The sequence below is a fragment of the Rhincodon typus genome, chromosome 1 (genome assembly GCF_021869965.1).
Source record: "Rhincodon typus isolate 14 chromosome 1, sRhiTyp1.1, whole genome shotgun sequence".
Lineage (NCBI taxonomy): Eukaryota > Metazoa > Chordata > Chondrichthyes > Orectolobiformes > Rhincodontidae > Rhincodon > Rhincodon typus.
The window spans coordinates 163457591-163479095 of NC_063332.1; the positions used below are offsets into that span (position 1 = coordinate 163457591).

General features: G+C 39.5%; 2 protein-coding genes across 2 annotated transcripts in view; one reads left to right on the forward strand and one right to left on the reverse strand.

Moving 5' to 3' along the window:
* Positions 1-21505, forward strand: part of LOC109918329 — an 859583-nt gene that overhangs the window by 204579 nt on the left and 633499 nt on the right. The window lies entirely within an intron of this gene.
* atp5meb (ATP synthase membrane subunit eb) lies at positions 1982-7754 on the reverse strand. The gene is made up of 4 exons (XM_020532334.2): positions 7599-7754; positions 4474-4528; positions 4066-4164; positions 1982-2410 (listed from the first exon to the last, which is right to left on the reverse strand). The coding sequence occupies exons 1-4, from the start codon at positions 7632-7634 to the stop codon at positions 2385-2387; spliced, it is 216 nt and encodes a 71-aa protein (XP_020387923.1). The 5' UTR covers positions 7635-7754; the 3' UTR covers positions 1982-2384.

Genomic DNA, 21505 nt, shown 5'->3' on the forward strand with positions numbered 1-21505 from the left:
GCAGTTTTTGCATGATTAGTACCATGATGCTAAGAAAGATAACTTGGAGAGACTCCTGTTGGGCTGCATGCCTTCACTGCTGATTGTAAAATCTGGTTCAATATATTGTTGACCTATATTAATGGAAAAAGCATCCTTTAAATGTACTTAAAACTAATTAATCTATCTACGACACACAATTAACTTTCAATATCACAGCTCATATTTTTGAGATTAGCTCAAGGTGCCTGTGAACCCAATATTCCACAGATCCACCATGCCAAGCTGTTTTGTTATCTACAAAGGAATAATTGTCAGTCTTTACTCAGCGGGCAGCACTTTTGTGTGTCAGAAGTGTTCAGATTCTAAAACCTGCGGCAGAGATACATCATTTCATCCAAGCTGACACTTCAATGCTGTACTCAGGAAGTTTTGCACTTGGGACCTAAGGGAGGAGTCATCTTTCAGATACAATGTTAAGTCAAGGCTTTATCTATTCCAGGTTGGTAAAGATAAAGGATCCATGGCATCATTTGAACAACAAAGTATTCTTTGTGGTGTTCATGCCAATATTTATCACCCAACCAACATCACCAACACATCTTGGTCAATTACCTCATTGTTGCTTATGGAACCTCTGTGCTCAAATTGACTGTCACATCTCCTATCCCAGTACAGTACTTGAACTAATCCCAGAGCATTAGTGATTTGGGATCCACTGTAATCAGTCTTGTTGGACTCTCAACTTTGAGGAATCAGACTGAACCAATCAAATAACATACAGCTTCAGCAAACTCAATGCTGCCTATGACTTTTTCCCCATATATCTACGTAGAGAAAATATCCAGCAATAATTGATTAGTAGTTGCATAGTGATGGCATCTTTCAGGACGAAGAGGCAAATGCATGAACTGTCTATTACACATTTTCATCCCATCAGAGAAAAAGTTTGGACATGATTAGAAAGAAGACATTCACCATACACAATCACAAGGGATTAAAACATATCAAATACTTGCTGGTACATTGTTACACTTAAATATAATTTAGATTCTTAAATAGATGAGAGTGATGCAAACATACGCGAAGGCTGAAGGTTAAAACAGAATCTGGTCTTTGACTGAACATTGACTGTACATCTAACAATACACTAGATAACCTACATACTTAAGTAAAATTTGGCAGAGGCAAATGATCAAGTTCACAATCAACAGGCATCCGATATAGGACCCCGTGTCATTCAAAGAATCTGCAAAGGAGGCAGAGAATACATTCAGGACCAAGCTAGATTGAGACAAAGGTTATGGAGGGAAGGCAGGAAAGTGGAGCTAAAATCTCGTGGAGTAGTACAGCAGGTGTAAGGGAATCAGCCTTCTTCTGTTTCTGTTCTTATTTGTTTTATGAAGGGAACAATGATTATTGTGCAGGGTAGAATGTGGGATGGCAGACACCTTTGTGCCATTGGTTGGCAGTGAGCAAAGGAGGACACAAGTTGAACACTATTTGAAGGGAAGTAGGGTGTTCGTTCATGGAGAAAAGACTGAAAATTAAGATTTGGAAGAATACTGCCAGGTATGGCTTTGGAGCAGGTTCTGCTTCACAAATATCACACTTCAGAAATCATTGCATAAACAAGGTTTCTGTCAAACCTCCAGCAAATTTACATTGAGAGCAATGCCATTAATGTCAAAATATGACTAGCATTTATTTCAATTTGTATTCTTTGCATTCTAAATGAATACAGCAATTGCTGCAACTTGCATTCATATTCTGTCTTAGAAATATCCAAAGACACATCCGAGAGCCAAACAATAAAAATGGACTCTGTGTCCAAGTAGGCATTTGACAAAGCTTGGTTAATGAGCTGGGTTTTGAAATAGCGTCTTACAAGAGGGAGATATAAAAATACATAGTTTATGATAGGGCAGTAGCACAAAACACATGTATTCCCAGGAGTTTAATGTGTAGATTTGTTTGACACAAAGTTAACACTCAACAAAGGTAAATTACTGAAAATATTTTATTTTGGCTTTGTTAACAGAACACACTGGTTGGTATTCAGAAGAGTGTCTGTAGTTCACAGCTAAACTGTTATAAAACAAACTTTAAGCCTTTAATGATGACAAACATATCTGCAGTCAGTGACTCAGCCCTGAAATTTGAAAGTATACATCAATAGATAACTTGTTGACAGTTCATTGAACTAAAATCAACCTCTCCACAGTCGATGCCAAAGAATTGAAATTAACAAAAGACAATTTGTTATGTTGTTCAAATAATATTTATTCTCTCACATTGAAAAAACACCCCAAATTGTGTGTTGAATAGATACATCCGATAAGTCCGTACTAGCAAACTGTAAGGGCAGCACGTGGATTCTTCATCTGTACTTTTTAAAGTGGTCATCATTTCAGAATAGTGTCTTCATTAGCTGAAATGAGAGATTAGTTTGTATGTTCTCAATGCAGTACATATATACATGGAACTTGAATGAATTCAGGTTCAGTATAGGGGGTGGTAGCATTGGAAGAGGTCCCTCCCAAGCTCAGAAGCAGAAGTAAAATCTCCTTGGATAAATACAGGACAAAATTTCTTTTCTTCAAAATCCCACCCATTCTGTGCCAACCCCTGCCCCACACAAACTATCTTCTTTCTAGTCCAGTGCAAGCAGGCACATTTTTGAATGTGACATGACAGTACTCGATTCTATGACAGTCCGATGTACGGTGTAATGCTGTGGAAAACAGCATAATCAGACTGAAGAGACTTTCATTAGCTGGGGCCAGATTCAAACTTTACAAGTACAAACAAGATTAGAAATGTTCAACTCTTACATAGAATAACAACCCAAGCTGCTTCACAAAAGCAATATCAGATAGAAATCAATGTTGAGTCAAGACAGCTCTTAGGAATAATTATGTTTAGCTTGGAGAGAGAGGAAGCTGGAGACAGATTTTCAGTTTACGGCCAAGATTTCTGAAATTAAAGTCACCAAAGGCATGGTGAAGGGAGTACAGATGGTCCCAAAGGCCAAAGTTGAAAGAATGCACTATTCTCTGTGAAGCTGGCAATGGTGAAAAAGAAAACAGAAGGGGTGAGGTCACGAAAAGATCTGAGACCGAGAACATTCCAAAGAGAATTACAAATTTAGACAGACTTGGGAACCAGCTTAGGTCAGTTGGACAGGGTGCTGATTAAGCGGAATTTGGTACAAACTAGGATACGGAAAGCAAAGTTTTGGACTAGGTGAAAATTACACAGCATGCACAATGGTTCCAGCATGTGATGGCTTGACACAGGGTGGAAGTAAGCCAACTTCCAAAATGGAGGGGTTATGGGGATAAAGCTCAGCTCAGAATCAAATAGGATGTCGAGATCATGAACAGACTGGTTCAAACCACGGTAATAGACAGGAACAGATGGAATTGGTGGCAAAGACAGATTGATGTATAGGGCCAAAAGCAATGGGAGAAGTGATAATTCACTAGTACAAAGCTTTGGTGAGCCAATCTGGTTGAGTTTGAGGCTTCAAATCTCAGGATGTACTAGCTTAAAAACAGCTGTAGTGCAGATACAACAGAATTAGGCTTAAACTGTTAATTTGTGCAACGGATTGCATGAAACTTGTCTTTAGAATCTTAAGTTTGGAAAGTTGAGATGATATAATATGAGTGTTTAAAATGACTGGTTAGATGCGTAAAAGCTGTGATAGCAATCATCCAGAAAAATGGCACTTAAAATTAGAAAGGCGGCGCATGGAAAAATGGAATTTGCTTCCAAAAAGCTTCTGGATGCTGTCAACAGAAAATGTTGAAGATTGAAACTACTAGATCGTTGTTAGACAAGGAGAGACAGGATATATGGAGTTAAGTTGGGTAAATGGAGTTGAGGTAAAATCATCCAGAACATAACGGAAAGGTAGAACAGGTTCAAGGACTGAATGACGTACTCTTTTTGCTATTTTCCTATGTGATTTTCGAATGTGATACATTCGTCATTACATACTAACTTACTTTCCTTAACTGGCCACCAAATACGTAAAATATTGTTTCCCTGTCATCACAGAATAATTTATTTTTCAAATACCTTCTGCCAACTGTTTTGCAATGCGTTCAAGTTCCTCTCGTTTCTTTTTCTCTTCAGTCTCAATTCTCCTCTCCTCTTCAGCAATAGGCTTTAGATAATCTTCATTATAGAATTTAAAAAAAGATCAGTAAGTCTCTGTAGGAACTGGAGTAATTAAAAATTATTTGCAGCTTGTATGCTACCAAGGAATTCTAATTTGTTGACACTTTCAAATGCAATTATCATTATTTTCTGGTATTGTCACTAGTTGGAAGTGCAGTTAGAGCTGATATATGGCAAAATTTAGCATTAACTTTTAATTGCTAACTGGAGAACTCTTCAGACAGGTTAGAAAAAGTCAGTAATTTGTTCTAGGCCTTTAGAAAATTGCAATATTGCATTCAAGACAAGATCATCTCTTACTCTTACCATATCGCTTCTTCCCATAGAAGATGCCAACCAGCAATGCTGAATACCTAGCCATCTGTAACAGAATGGAATACAGGTTTACTGAAATAGCATCATTTCAGTCCTGAAAAAAAAAAAAGACTCCTGGCTGGAGTGATAAAGCAGTATGTGTTTCATCACAATAGGCAAAGATTTGCTGCAATGGAACATCTCAGTGTGTCTTATTTGTCAGATTTCAGCTCAAAACATGCGTTGCCCACAAGAATTGTTGAAAATACAAGCTACAAATGATGCAGTGAGGTGAGAAAAAAAAGGGCATCGAGGATCTAAGTGAGCAGGGCAAGCAATACAAAACTGGACTAGCCATATAAATTTTGTGGGTACAAGAACAGATCAGAGGCTTGGAATCCTGTAGCAAGTAACTCCCCTCCTGACTCTTCAAAGCCTATCTATATCCTCTATGCGATGGAATACTCTTTGCTTGCCTCAAATGCAGCTCCAACACTTGAGGAGCTTGATATCATCTAGGACACAGCAGCTTGACTGTTTGGTACCACATCCACAAACAGTCAGTCCACCACCAAAGCTCAGTAGCAGCAGTGTGTATCATCTACGAGATGGACTGCAGGCATTCGAGGATCCTCACTAAAGACTATTCAAATATAACTTGCCTTCGGTGTCCACAATAACTCTGAACTCATTTGATCTGTTTGACCTTGACCAACGAGATTTTAATGATTGAAAAATAAACTATAAGACACAGGAATTGAAGTAGGCTATTCAGCACATCAAACTTGCTCCACCAACGTGATCATGGTTGATCTGATAATCCTCAACTCCACTTTACTGCTTTTCCCTATAACCCTTGATTCCATTACTGATTAAAATTCTGTCTATCTCAGCCTTGAATACACTTAGCAACCCAGTCTCAAAACAACACTCTGTGGTAAAGAATTCCACTGATCCACTATCTTCAAGAACTTTTTTCCTCATCTGTCTTATTCTGAGATTATGCCCTTTGGTGCTAGACTATCCCACAAGAAATAACCTTCCTGCATCTACCCTGTCAAGTACCTAAGAATCTTGTATGTTTCAATAATTCTAAATTCCAACAAATACAGGAACAACTTACTCATTCCCTCTTCATAAGACAGTCCCTCAATACCTAGTGAACCTTCTCTGCCTCCATTGCCAGTATATCTTTCCTTCCATAAGGAAACAAAACTTAACTGTATTCCAGCTGCGGTCTGACCATTCCCTTGTATAGTTTTAGCAAAATCTGCCTACTTCTTTACACCATTCCCTTTGAAACAAAAAGGTAATTTCATTTGCCTTCCCTATTACTTGAACTCGGATGCTGGCTTTTTGAGATTCACACAGTAGCTTTCTGAAGTCATTCTCCAATTAAATAGCATTCAGCTCTGTATTCTTCATGCAGAAGTGCATAACATCATATTTCCCACGTTATAGCCCACCTGCCAAGTTTTTGCCCACCCACTCAATCTGCAGAATGTGTCACCCTCATTACTTGCCTTCCCATCTAATTTTGTATCATCCTCAAACTTAGCCACAGTACATTCTCTTCCTCATTCAAGTCATGAGCATATATTGTAAATAACTGTGGCCTCAGCACTGATCCCCATGGCACACTAGTTACAGGTAACCATCCTGAAAATGTTCTCCTCATCCCAACTCTATTACTTAGCCAATCCTCTGTCAACGTTAACATACTACACCCAACATCATTGGCTATTAGTTAATTATGTAGCCCAATGCATGGTATCTTAATAAAAACCTTCTGAAGACCCAAAAATATTAAATCCACAGCTTTCTCTTCACATATCCTGCTTGCTTTCTCCTCAAAAGAATTCTAGCAAATTTGTAATAAATGATTTTAACTTGATGAAGCCATGCTGACCCTGCTCAATCTGCTTTGAAATATTCTGCTGTTCCATCCTTCATAACACTAACATTTTCCCAATAACAACCTAATGAAGGTTAATTGCAGCAAGTGAATGAAATGTCAAATCAAACACCGAGAAAGGAACAAGGGAGAGAGCAAATTTAGCACTGTGGTAGAAGACATGCAAAGAAAAAAATCCACCAGCTGAGCAAAGGACACTCTATATTTTTAATAGCTCACACAATTTGTTTGGAAGAAATAACATTAAAAGTAATACTATGCTAATAACTGTTAGCCTTAATTTTCTATGGGAAATTTTATGGACAATAAACAATTCCACAAACTTCACAAAAACAGTTAAAGGTTAGATGGAACTTTATTTTTCCAAAAAAAAAAGTGCTAACTGTCATGATCTGCAATTCAAGGTGCAACAAGAGATGCAGCTAGAATTGAGAAATATAAACTGCTTGTAATTTACCTATTAATAACAGTTTGCAACAGTGCTAGATGTTTATTTTAGCAAACCAGCTCAAGGGTCTAAAGACTGCATTATTGAAGACAATTCACAATTCAAAATGTTACTTTGCATTATTTCAGGACTTGAGGGGACAAGGTCTTAAAATGCAAACTTAATGTCCAAATCACAACCTTTCCTATCATTGACCTTCAGCACTGAAAGCACTCTGTACAAATCAGAAAATTTATAGTAGTTAATTTTCTACAAGATATTAATGCTGGAAATATACTACGATATACCTAAAGGCGCGCGAGATTATATATAAAAACAAACCAACATTACTTCAGACACTCAGTCACTCACCAACATATACCCCTCATGCCGCCCCAGGGCCCTCACCACCACACGAACATGCCAATTCTTCCTTCACCCATCTCTCCATCAAGCCACCGACCCCTCACCCACACCCGGTGACCCCCTCACCCGCATCCGGCAACCCCAAACCCCAACGACCCCTCACCAAGCACTACACCGCCGATCCCTGTCTCAGCTCCAGCCCGCCGATCCCACCCCCTGCCCAACCCCGCCAAACTCTCACGCAAAGTCTCCAACCCTCCCTCCTTCCACCGCACGGCCCAAGGTCCTGCTTTGACCTTAACTCGGGCTCCACTAGGCCCCGGGTCCACTGACATCAGCCAGTAGCACCTCCCCAGACAGCAGCTCGCCGCCCGGGCCCTAATGGGGCCAGCGTGGCTGGTTTTCCCAGAGCCCCGGACCCCCCTTTACCTTGATGACGGGCGAGACCTGTACCGGAGGGACCATGACGACCAACAACGGATCCTTCTCTCCAGGAGACAGGAGCCAGCAGGTAGAGGGTTGCGAGCGTCTTACGTCACCGCGCCGCGCGTTCCGGCGTCTGACGTCACGACGCAGCAGGCCGCCGCACAGGAGGCGTCTCCTGATTGGTCAGAAGTTTTACTCCCCGGGGATTTGGCTGAAAAAAAACTTTGCTGCTGGGACAGGAGCAGTCTGCACCTTTGTAGCAGCTGACACGGTAGCTTTAATGCAATAACTCAGAACTGCGGCTGCTGGTGATCTGAAACAAACAAAAATCAGAAAAAGTGTTGTGAAAATTCAGCAGGTTTGACTGCGTCTTTGCAGAGAAAAACAACCCTAACGTTTCCATTCCAGTGGCCTTTTTAATCCTTTGTTTTTCTCTCCACAAAAACTGCCAGATCTCCTGAGTTTCTCTAGTAATTGATATTTTTGTGTTGCCTTTAAGAAGTGGTGAGGCGTCAACAATCTGTCCAGGGTCTTTAACAACCACAATGCTGGAGAAACTCGGCTGGCCTGGTAGAATTTATGGAGAGAGAAACACAGTTAACGGTTCAAGTCTGAGGTGACTTCTTCAGAACTGAAAGATGTTAGAAAAATTAGTTTTTAAAAAAATATTTAGGTGGAGGACCCCTTTCCTCCCATTCACATATTTCACATCTCTATTTCTTATTCTATACCATTGACAATCTCTACTTTTGCACAGGCCCACTGCTTCTGTCAAAAGTATTTTTAAAAATCACATTTCCTCACTTCTTTCAGTTCTGAAAAAGTCATACCAGACACAAAACATTAAGTCTTTCTCTCTCTTTCCACAGGTGCTGCCAGTTCTGCTGAGTTTCTCCAGCATTGTGTTGTCAGATTTCCAGCACCGGCAATATTTTGCCTTGAATGAGCATTCTTTTATTTTTGAGAAACAACTTATTGGAGACTTGAAAGAAAATTGGCTTGACCAAACAGACTCAATCTGCATTGTTTAAAATTCAAACAAAATATTGCAGTTAAGTGCCTATCTTCAATAAATGGTGAATTTTCTGTGGCAACATTTCTAAACAATCAGAGACCATGTGCCAAATAGTCAGCATGCTCCTCTCATACATTTCCTGGAAATACTTCCAGCTGCTCAAACTCACAATGAGAACTTTTTTTTAAGCTGCAGTGGCAACTGTAGAGTATATGGTGTCTCAATGCTTCCTGAATCACCTAGCTCTGTTTCCAAGCTTTGTGCCCCTATTCAAAAGCTATCCATTGCTGTCCCATGAAGAAAGCCTGTTGTGGTGGAAAACATGTACCAGACATTACTCCAAGCTTCTATTTACATATTGCCCTCCTTTTACCACTAAAACGGCTCACAAGAGCTCTTTCAAGCAAAATATAGCACAAAGTCAAGTTAGGTGATACTAGGCCTGACAAGCTAAAAGCGTGACAAAAGATAGAGTTTTCAGAAAAAGAAGTAGAGGGACAGTGAGGGCTGAGGGCATGGGAGGATGAAGCCATGGCCTCTAATTATGTGGAATGATTACAATCAGTGTTAATCAAGAGGATTGTGAGACGACAGGAAACAACAAAGAAGGAATGAAGACATAAACAAATATTCAATTATTGTTGCAGACACCACTGGGATGTCATAGATTGGAGAGATAGGGCAAGAGATTAGGAGGTCTTTGTGGAGACACAAATGCCTTCAGCTCGATTGAGGACCTGTTATTGATCACTTTCCGGAGAGCCTCACTTTTGAGGCAGTTGGGAGGAGTTCAGGAGCACGTGGGAAGCCTGGTATGTCACTCTGCTCAGGCCTCAATCAGAAGCAAACAGAGCACTTTCACTCATGGAACACCTTTCCACATCAGGGGCCCTGCATCGAGTTACCGCTGTCTCACAACCCTTTAGGTACTCTCTTCCCTCAGACCTCACCTGGCCTCCTCTACTGTGAGACCGCACCCCATATCACTCTGTCTCACCTTACCCTGTTCCTAGATTCCAGGACTCTGAACCTGGAGACAGTTTGCAGTCCCAATCTTGGCCACTGGTGCCACTGGCACTACTGAGACTACAGAGCTGCCAGCCAATTTGTGTAGACAGCAGCTTACTGAGGTGCAGCTTCTGTCTGAGTGAGTGATGAAAGTCTAATCTCCAGTCAATTAGCACACCCTGAAGTATGGCTGCATGGCTCCTGTAGTTGGTGGGGTTGCATTACTCACCAACTCTTTAGGTAAAGGTAAAGTCACCGTAATCTTACCAGACCACAGGGCTGCTCTCTTCAGCAGACAGATACAACTGGCGGTGGTTGAACCTAAAGGTCACCATGTCTCAGGCAAGGGAAGATTTTGAGTAGGGAGCCCTTCATGGTAACCTCAGAGGTGCAGGATTTGAACAGATGCTGTCGGCATCCCTCTGCATTGCAAACCAGTCTACTGAGCTAACCAGTTTTTTGGGAAGTGGTGTGGGAAATGCCACTGTCTGAAAATGGCTGATATAAACTGCTGTTCTGGAAATGTACATCTCGTTTGCTCAAATTAAAGATTTGATCATAGAACCCCTACAGTGTGGAAACAGGCCATTCAGCTCAAAAGGTCCACACTTACTATCTGAACAGCATCCCACCCAGACCCATCCCCCTACCTATCATTGTAACCTTACATTCCCATGGCTAACACACCTAGCCTGCACTATGGGCAATTTAGCATGACCAATGCACTTGGGCATTTTTGACTGTGGGAGGAAACCCATGCAGATATGAGGAGAATGTGCAAACTCCACACAGACAGTTGCCCAAGGGTGGAATTGAACCCAGGTCCCTGGCACTGTGACGCTGCAGTGCTAACCACTGATCCACCATGGTAGCCATAAAACATAAGTGATGTAATAAATTAGAGAATATTTTTAATGCTTTCTTGAAATTTCTGACATTCAATAAGTCTTGAAGGGATAAAGCATTTAACATTACCAAAAGAAAAATAGATTTCTGTGGTATTTCTTGCATCCAAGTACTGTGCCTGAATTTGGATGATAAGCTGCAGTCAGTCCTGTAGGGAATTAATTGTGAGGCTCAGCTGTCTGTATAAATATAACTTCTTCATCACTTTGTGCAGTGATATTCTCTCTGGGATATAGTCAGCCCATTAGGCTCTACTTTTAGCTTTTGCTGTTACATGCTTGATAGTTCCCTCTGCCTAGCCAACTTATAAAGATTTTGTAACAAAACTACTACTCAGTCTATGACATGCAAAACCTTTGACTATCTTACAGTTTCTATCTGTCACTTCTAAACAGTGCAAATATTTCAAACTGATTCTATAAATGTGTTTGCTTTTTCTATTTTATTGTAATCAGAGTTGTTCTTCTCATTTTTGTAATGTTAACCTAATCTTATTCTGTTCTAGAGTTCTGTCATTAATATATTGTAATTTATTTTTCTGTATATGTTAGATGTCAAGATCTCACAGTAAGAAATTTGTTCTGCTCAGTTAGCACCCTTTATAAGGATAAAAATGTACAAAACTATATAACATTAAACTCAACAAACGAGATTTAGCCACAAGAAGAGATAAGGTAGGAACAGGAAATGATATGGCCTCTCAAGCTTACTCTACCGTTCAATATTATCATGATCTTTAACTCCACTTTCCCATGCTTACTCCAAATCTCTCAATGTCCCAAGACAACTAAATGTATTCAACTGCTTGAGTGAAGAAATGTTTCCTCATTTCAGTCCTAAATGATCATTGCCTTATCCTAAGAAATTACCTTTTGTATTTTAGATTCCCCAGTGGAAATAATCTCTTCATGTCAAATGCTTTTAGAATCTTGTAACTCAGCTTCACATCATAGGAGAAGCCTCCCATCTAAAGGACCAATCTAATGTAACTTTTACTGTACAACCTCCAATGCAAGTTTATCAGTCCTTAATTGTGAAGACCAAATTTGTGAATATTATTTAAAAGTGTTGGCTCACCAAAGTGCTGTACAATTGTAGCAAGACTTTTTTATTCATGCACTCCCAATCCCCTTGCAATAAAAGCCAACATTTGGGGCAGCACGGTGGCTCAGTGGTTAGCACTGCTGCTTCACAGTGCCAGGGGCCTGGGTTTGATTCCACCCTCGGGTGACTGTCTGTGTGGAGTTTGCACATTCTTCCCCGTGTCTGCGTGGGTTTCCTCCAGGTATTCCGGTTTTCTCCCACAGTCCAAAGATGTGCAGTTTAGGTGGATTGGCCATGCTAAATTGCCCAAAGTGTTCAGGGATGTGTAGATTAGGGGGATGGGTCTGGGTGGGATGCTCTGAGGGTTGGTGTGGACTTGTTGGGCCAAAGCACCTGTTTCCACACTGTAGGGATTCTATGACTCTCTATGCTATTTGTCTTCCTAATTGCTAGCTATATCTATAAACTGACTTTGTGTTCACTAATGATCTCTGTGAATTTCATGTAAGATTTAGCTACAGATCAATAGCCTTTATCTTTAATGTAGAAAAAAGGTGAATTCCAGGGAACTTACTAAGAGAATAAAGCCACAACACTTTGCAGTTTTGAACAAACAACATTTACCATACAAGTTCAAACAATAATCAATCAATATGTACAACTTATTTATAGCATTCAAATAATGTAAACATGGGTAATATACCTTGATTGAACACAGCAAAGCACATATCAAATAGCAAGTACAATGAAGACAGATCCTATGGATTTGTCAGTAACTCACTCACTCATTTTGAACTTCTGCGAACTTCCACAATCTCCCTCCCAATCATAATCATATGGTGGATAATCAATTCTCATTAAACTTCACAAGGATTACAATTCTTCACTTTGTTGATCTGATCTTGAAATCCCCTCTCAAGATTCAGATCCTTTGGTCCAACTTTTCCATGCCGACCAAATTTCCCAAATGAAACTAGTCCATTTACCTGTGTTTGGTTTTGGGTTCACTCTCCTTGACTTCAAAACTGCACTTCAATACTTACTCATAGACACAACTGCATCTTTTCATCCATAGCCAGGTTCACAGGACATGTCCCTGGGTTTCCCTGATCACTGCTAATGGGCTTTTCAATCCCTCCTTACCTAGCTGTACTGAACTGTAATGCTCACAGCCTTCTTCTAGACCCTCATGGCTTCCCCAATATACTGCCAGCAACTTTCTCAGTTCCCCAGGACTTCTTCTGAATCCAGTTCCTGGATGCTTGCTAATTCCTGGGACTTTCTGCTGAGTTTGTTCCAGCTGCACAGAACCATCCAATTGCAATTGGCTCCTCTCTTCAGCTGTATTCCCAATAAAATTATCTGTTGCTTTCCTACAAACGTTTGTATCTCTGTCTCTGTTTCTTCCACCAACTATCCTGGAGCTGTTTTTCAGTGACCCCTCCTAAAGTGTTCGGAGTCACTTCTTGAAACCTTTGTGACAAGTCCTGACCCTATAATTGGACATAACTGAACATTGCTCCACAATTGCTTTTGGAATTCTCCATATTCTTGATTGTTCCAGAGTTAACAGTTTCACAGAATGCTGGCTTTCAGTGCAAAGAATGCTTATTAAAAAGAATTCGTCATAGTTCCCTGTGTTAGCACACACAAGTCTCAACATTTAACAAGTTTCACACCTTAAAAAAAGTATTCTAATTTTCTGTTCTTATAACCAAAGTGAATAACCTCATACATTTCCACGTTATACTCTACTTACACCTTTATCCCATTCACATAACTTGTCTACATCTCTTTAAAACCTCTCTGTATCTAGTGGCTTATATTTCCACCTAGATTGGGAATTAAACCTTTATAATTGCTTAAGAAAATACGACTCATTTCTGAATATCTCCTTGAAGTAGCAGATATTCCATAATGAAAATAACTCATAATTGAAGCTCTCTCAGCTTTTGTTAACTCCAAGCCAAGTTGGCATTGTGCTTGTTTTTAGGTATGAATGTGATAATCAATATTAACATTACTAATATGTTTAAGTGATTCAGATGTAAATATTTTAAAGTGAAAATGTCAACAAACAGTACATTAAAAAATCATCGGAGTGACTTTTGGAGATAGTAGGAACTGCAGATGCTGGAGAATCCGAGATAACAAAGTGTAGAGCTGGATGAACACAGCAGGCCAAGCAGCATCAGAGGAGCAGGAAAGCTGACGTTTCAGGCCTAGACCTTAGAAGGGTCTAGGCCCGAAACGTCAGCTTTCCTGCTCCTCTGATGCTGCTTGGCCTGCTGTGTTCATCCAGCTCTACACCTTGTTATCTCGGAGTGACTTTTGTTTTGTTTTCCTTGCCTTACAAACATTGCTGTTCAATGAAATTAATCCAACACAAACTTAGTCAAATGCTGCTTGTTGATCAATTTTTGACAAAGCTTGGTTAAAAAGTACAAAAAGTACATTATCTTCCCTTTTCCTTCTTCTCTGGACAGCTTTTCTAAAGATAATCTGCTAATGTTAACAATATCCATCTTAGCAGAGATCAATGTGAAAAGAATACTCATCAAGTTTGGCATTTCAACTCATGACTCATAGTGGGGGTCAATTATTGCGCCTTGCATCTTCTGAGTCACTTATGAGAGCTACATTTAATTGTTGTTTTTCTCTAAATAATAAATAAAAGCATTCAATAAAAATGATTAAATCTCATGTTGAAGCACAAGAAAGTAATCTGCAAAAATTTTCTGCTTCTCTGATTTTCTTCTCTGATATAACACTGGCTTCAATTAAAAGCTGCTTGCTGTTAAAATATTGTCATATAAACAAAATTGGAATTCAACAAAATGTCAGATTTTTTGTTCTTTTAATTGTATTTAAATTACTTGAAATGGCAATGCAATATAATGTGTACCGAGTAATGTTCTCAGTAATGTGAGTTTGATGGAATTCAGCATGAAATTACAATTTCCAATCAGTATTAAAAAAAAACAAGTATTTTTGGAACTTATAGAAGATTGATATATTAACAATTTGTGGAATTCCTTTACTCTTTTCATGCATGATGCCTAAAAGAAATCATCTTGACACAAGGCTCTTGGTGTCATTACTTTGGTAGATAAACCCACGCTTTTGGGAATCATGATATTTGGCTTGGGGAATCTTTGGTATTGTTATCTGTAGTATGATATAAACTGTCTGATTTTTTTTTTAATACCATTTATTACAAATTTGGGTTTTTAGATTCTGGGTTAGTGAGCGACATGGATTTTTCTGTTTGTCTGAAGTTAATAATTAATTTATAAGTATTCCTGTAGCCATGGTGATTTCTGCTAAAACAGGTTTTCATGCATAGTGTTCGAATTACAGCAAACTTTGTTTTAACCTGCACCTTAACAATTGGCAAAAATTAAATATCTCACATACTCAATCTACCATGATGTCTGAGCGTTTATGCTATAAATGCTGGGGGAGGCGGTGGCCTAGTGGTATTATCGCTGGACTGTTAATCCAGAGACCCGTATAATGTTCTGTGGACCCAGGTTCATGGCAGATGGTGGAATTTGAATTCAATAAAATATCTGGAATTAAGAGTCTAGTGATGACCATGAATCCATTGTTGATTGTTGGAAAAACCCATCTCGTTCACTAATGTCCTTTAGGGAAGGAAATTGCCATCCTCATCTGGTCTAGCCTACATGTGACTCCAGACCCACAGCAATGTGGTTGACTCTGAACTGCCCTCTGGGCAATTAAGGATGGGCAATAAATGCTGCCTAGCCAGCGATGCCCACATCCCATTAATGAATAAAGGAAAAAAAAGTATAACAATGATAGAAATTACATTTCTATTACTTACTGTGTGTTTTTTCATTAATTTTAGGAGGTGTGTTATGTTTTACACATTTTTTAGGGGTGTTTCGCTTGGTCAGGGTTTACTGCAGTTACCTGTACCTCTTGATTATGCGGAATATTTGACCACCTGACATTCTCCTGGTCCCTGCTGGTTAATAAAAAGTTTGATTAATTGGTTTTTGTGTACATTGGTAAGGTTTTATGACAGAACAAGATAAACAACTTCCAGTTTAGAAGGTCAGGAGAATGTTTTCTTTAAATATATGCGAAATACCCGTAGTAGAGAGAGATTTCAGTTTCAGTTTTACTTTTTTTTTGATGTCCTGGTTGTAGATGATTGTATAGATCAGTGTACCTTAGTAGGGAAGGACATTGTAAAACCAGATTACTTTAGGAAAAAGAGTCAGCGATAATCTTAGATCAGAAGTGTTAAGATAAAACCCTGAAAAGCTTATTTAAAGATGAGTATAATCAGGTGTATAATATCTCCAGGAAGAAGTTATCTGCGTTACCAGCCCATAAGTTAGAGTGACAAATTACTTAAACCTATTGAGGTGATAGAGACAGGGATTCGAGTGTGAGCACTGGATGAGTTATGTATAAGTTGTATCTTTACATACTTTAGACCATACAATGTTTGGGTACAATGCAAGAGCAGCTGATTTTCATTTCAATTTATAAAGCAGTGTTTTTGGACTAATGGGATTCACTTTTTACTGCATGTTTAAAAACCTTTGTGTTAAATACAGATGGTTTAATTTGTTTTTATTTCATCTTCATTTCTTCTATTTCAGTGTTTAAGCAAAATCTGTAGCATTACGTGCTTATGTTTCAGGAAGACACCATTTTGTTGAAGCCAAAACAAATCAAAATATGATCTATCAAGCCAGGTTTCAGACAGGGATCTGACCTTTTCAGTTATAATATCAGCTGAGATTATAACAGCATTAAGAGAAATCTTGAAGATAAAGTTGCTGGCCACTTGTGATCATGGTGCCCGGCTCAAACAGACAAATTAAATTCTCTATCCTCCTTTTGGCCACAGACTGGATGTCTGGGTATTGTTATCTGGCAAACAGCAGGAGTTTGATGGAATATTATCCTCTTGTTTCACTGGCTGCAGATCCAACATCACTTAAGAAGATCAACATCCAGAAAGGAGCATTGACTGCCACCTCATCCAGCAGCCGTGTTGCTCAGTTCTATTGGAAACTGCTTAATAATTTCCACTGTCACAAAAACCAAGTTAGGTAAATTGTTTTGAAATAAGGTTGGCTAATTTTAACAAACAGCCAGCATTGGAAGAGGGAAAGTTAGTATGAAGCTTTTCATTCAGCCTTGCTTAATTAAGATACTTGTTGAGGCATATACATTCTGTAGTATGTAGAAGCATGCTTGTCTCTCATACATAATAATGTAGTTCACTGGCTTGCTAAGAGTTTAAATCAGCTTCACAGAACAGTCATTGTGAATGCTTGTTCGCAGACCTCAAAAATAAATGTAATTACAATATCAAAACTAATAAAATCTTTTGAAAGTCGGTGTGGTACCAGAGATAGAACAAATAGAGGGTGGGACTAGTTGGGGTCAGATAGCTTGGGAGATGATAAAGAAAAGGTGATGTAAAAATATGGCCAGAGTGTATATCTCCAATAAACTAATGGAGGAGAGATTGACATCAAAGGTGAGATGTTTAACCTAAAGTTTAGATGAAGAACATGATGCTCCACAAGGTATGTGAAATAAATATCTGTGGATATCTACAGCACAAAAATCATCAATAATCTATCCTAATATCCATCGCTGAAAAGTGGTATAATATAAGTGACTGAGGGAATGTTAGTTGTGGCTGTTAGTCAAGGATTTGAAGGAAGACTCTGGTCAAACATTCTTGTGGATTCCAGAAGTCAAGAAGACTTAAGCATCAAGAACAGGAGAAGTGAAGATTAAAAGAGTTGTTTGTACATATCAGCCAACTGGCTCAACATGAACCAGAACTCACAACATTTCATGTTCATATGTTTTTGCTTTATACCTAATTATGTTATATTCCAGCTTAAAGTCTTATTAAATTTCAAAATCTCACTATAATTGTTGCACTTGAATCCCAATTGATTGGATAGTCTTACTTAACTTTCTAAGTTTAAATCAGACTTTGAAGGTTAAAATTCTCACAGAGTCAGAGTTACAGTGTCTACTCTCTACAGGATGCACCAAAGCAAAACAGCAGCTCCCCTCAAAACCACAACCTCCATCATCTATAAAGACAAGGGCAGCAGGTATATGTTAATGCCATAGCAAATTCACATCTGAATGACTTACCATCCTGACTTGGACAGTTATCACTACTCTTAGCTGGATCAAAACACTAGCATTTTCAACATAACCTCACCATGGAAGACCTTCACTGTATGGACCATAGTGGGACCTAGAAGAAGACCCATGATCACCCTCACAGGGTGACTACAAGTGAACAAAAAGTGCTGACCTTGCCAACAACTTGAGAATGAATTTCAAAACCTTCACAGGATGAACATGGAATTAATCAAATTTTAAATAAGTAAAGACATTATTTCCTGCTTGTGATGAAACCTCACACTGGTTGTCCTGTTCTATAAGCCAGCTGGAATCTTGGTCGCCATAAGGTAGATTTGCTGCCTTTTGGGGCCTGCTTTGTAGAGAAAACAAATACTGGGTAGATGACCAAAGGGAGAAACTGAAGGAACTGTGGATGCTGTAAATAAGAAAAAAAACAGAAATTGCTGGAAAAGCTCAGCAGCATCTGTAAAGAGAAATCAGAGTTAACGTTTCGGGTGCGGTGATCCTCCCTCAGAGCTGATGGCAGCTAGGAAAATGTGTATTTTTATGCAGAAGATAGGGTGAGGGAGTGGCTAAGGAGAAAATGATACGTGGGAATAGAGCCTAAAGAGAGAGAAAAACAGCTGGACCAACAAAGGAGTGGATAATGATCTGGCTAGGAGGGTGAATGGCTGTTAATGGAGACTGTTAGTGGCTAACAATGGGTTGTGTGTAATAGCAGACCATGCGATTACAAGGCCTGGTGTGTGGGGATGGGACTAGGACATAGGAGAGTTCAGACCTTAAAGTTATTGAAATTGATATTAAGTCCCGAAGGCTGCAGGGTCCCTATGTGGAAAATGAGGTGTTGTTCTTCCAGCTTATGTGGAGCTTCATTGGAGCACTGCAGTAAGCCTGAGACAGAAACGTTGGCCAGGGAACAGGGTGGTTTGTTGAAGTGGTAGGCAACTGAAGCTCAGGGTCTTTTTTGCGAGCAGAACGTAGGTGTTCTGTGAAGCAATAACCCAGTCTACACTTCATTTCCCCAATGTAGAGGAGACCACATTGTGAGCAGCAAATGCAGTAGACTAGATTGTGTAAAGTGCGGGTGAAGTGCAGCTTCACCTGGAAGACACATTTGGGCCCTTGAATACTGAGGAAGGCGGAGGTAAATGGGCAAGTGTTACACCTTCGGCAGTTGCCATGGGGCTATGGGGCGGGGTTGGGGGGTGAACGAAGACTGGACCAAGGTGTCCCAGAGGGAACAGTCGCTGTGGAAGGTGGACAAAGGAGGGGAGGGGAATATGTATCTGGTGGTGGCATCTTGCTGGAGGTGGCAGAAATGGCGGCTAATGTTTTTCTGAATGTGGATGCTAGTGGGATGGTAGGTAAGGACAAGGGGAACCCTATCGCTGTTGCGGGAGGAAAGAGAGGGGGTGAGGGTGGAAGTGCGGGAGATGGATCGGATCCAGTTGAGGGCCTTGTCAGCAATGGTGCTGGGGAATCCTCGGATGAGGAAGAAGGTGGACATTTTCCTATATACCATCAATTCTGAGGAAGGGTCACCAGACCCGAAATGTTAACTCTGATTTCTCTACCAAAAAGAGATTCTTGAACTCAGGCAAGATGTAGCTTCTTGCATGATAACAGTGTGATATAAGTTATATTGGTATGATAAATATTGTTACAAAGACTATGAGAAGACCTAGCTGATAAGTCTGTCTCCTTCAAGATCTACAGCTGTTCTCCCTGCCCAAGTCATTACAAAATCATCATATTGGGCGGAACTTAATGCAATCTCTAACATTAACCCTTACAGAACCAAACACCTTACATAACAACACTGAGGCCTGTACTATGGAATAGTTTTTGTGACATTGGTTAGCATGAGAAGCTTCACAGAGATGCCTCAAGTTGAAATATAATCAGAATATTACAGCCTAATAACTCAAGCTGATAGTAACATTCTATATAACTGATTACTTTATCCTATATAAAATAGTTTTCATGAATCATGTGATATATCAGTGGCAATATGAAATCTTTTGGTAATTTCACATAACAGAGCTTTCTTAAACTAGATCTGAAGAGATTTAGCACACATGCTAAACTGAAAAGGCTCAAGGGAAATAGGATGATTATTTGATATGTCTTGCTGAACTTAGACAACGAACTATACTTTGAAACATTTACAACATCAAATGTAAGATTGTTCAATAAAATGTTATAGTCATTTAAAACAAAACTTGCATCTTTCATATAAATGGCTCTGTCATGTATTTGGAATAGGTTTAATGTGTGGGGTAATATTTATTATTATTCCTGTATCTGGTTTAGAGGGTTAGAATTTATTCCTCAAAATCAATCATAAATGCTCACAAAAGAAGCAGATAAAATGCTGAAAACACTGATATTCCTGCAGACTAGGGGTTTATGACAAGATAATAAATCAAGATTGCTTTCTTGTCAGTGATGCATCAGTCCTATATCTTATCCAATTCTGTGTGTCTGAACACCATTGCACCTCATTGCAATTGAGACAGGAAGCCCTAAGCTTTCCCTAAAACCATTTAGGGGGCTTGGAATCTGCTTTAGGATTCACTATGCATGAGTAGAATTGAAAGCTAGGAGGCTTAAGTCCTCAGCTGGAATCACAGTTGTCACACTGCTAAAAATAAGCCATTCTGAGTGGTTTCTCTCAGACTTTCACTTTGTCTTGAACTTTAAATTGGAGAACTAAGTTTGATAAAAGGGGTAAATAAAAAGAGATCCATTCTCTAATTAGCCTAACATCTACTGTTGGATAAGTATTAGAATCAATTATTAAGGAAGTAACAACAGAACCTTTGGAAAATCATAGTCTAACCAAGCAGAGTCAGCATGGGCTTCATGAAAGGGAAATTAGGTCTGACTAATTTCTTAAGAGTTTTTCGAGTGGATAGAAGGGAAACAGTAGATATGTTCCAATCAGGCTTCCACAAGGGATTTAACAAAGTACCTCACAAAAGGTTGTCAGAAGATACGAGCTCATGGTGCTGGAGGTAATACTTTGGCACAGATAGAGAATTGGCTAATGGGCAGGAAACAGCAGGTGGCGATATGGGCTTCCTTTTCAGGTTGGCAACCTGTGACCAATGGGGTTCCACAGGATCAGTGTTGGGACCATAACTGTTTACCATATATATTAATGACGTGGAGGAAGGAAGTGAATGTACTACAGCCAAATTTGCAGACAACTCAAAAACAGGTCGAAAGGCAGGTTGTGCAAGAGATATATACAGTTTTTCCAAGAGATATTGATAGGTTAATCAACTGGACAAAAAGTTGGCAAATAGAGTATAATGTGGGAAATATGAAGTTGCCCATTTGGGAAGGGAGAGCAAAAGAACAGTATTATTTAAATGGGAAAAAAGCTGCAGAAAGCTGCAACACAAACAGACTTGGGGGTACTTGTGCACAAAACACAGAATGCTAGTATATAGGTAATTAGGAAGGCCGATGAAATGTTGGCCCTTGGAGTGTCTTGGAGTATAAGAGTAAGGAACTCTTACGGCAACTGTAAAAGATGCTGGTGAGACAACATCTGGAGAACAGTGAGCAGTTTTGATCCCCTTATTTAATGAAAGATATCATTTCATTGGAAGCAGTACAGAGAAGGTTCACTAGGACGGTCTTGGTTTGGAGGGATTGTCTTATGCACAACGGTTGAGACATTGGAGTTTGGATGAATGAGAGGTGATCTCACTGAAATAATATAGGATTCTTAAGGAGATCAACAGGCTAAATGCTGAGA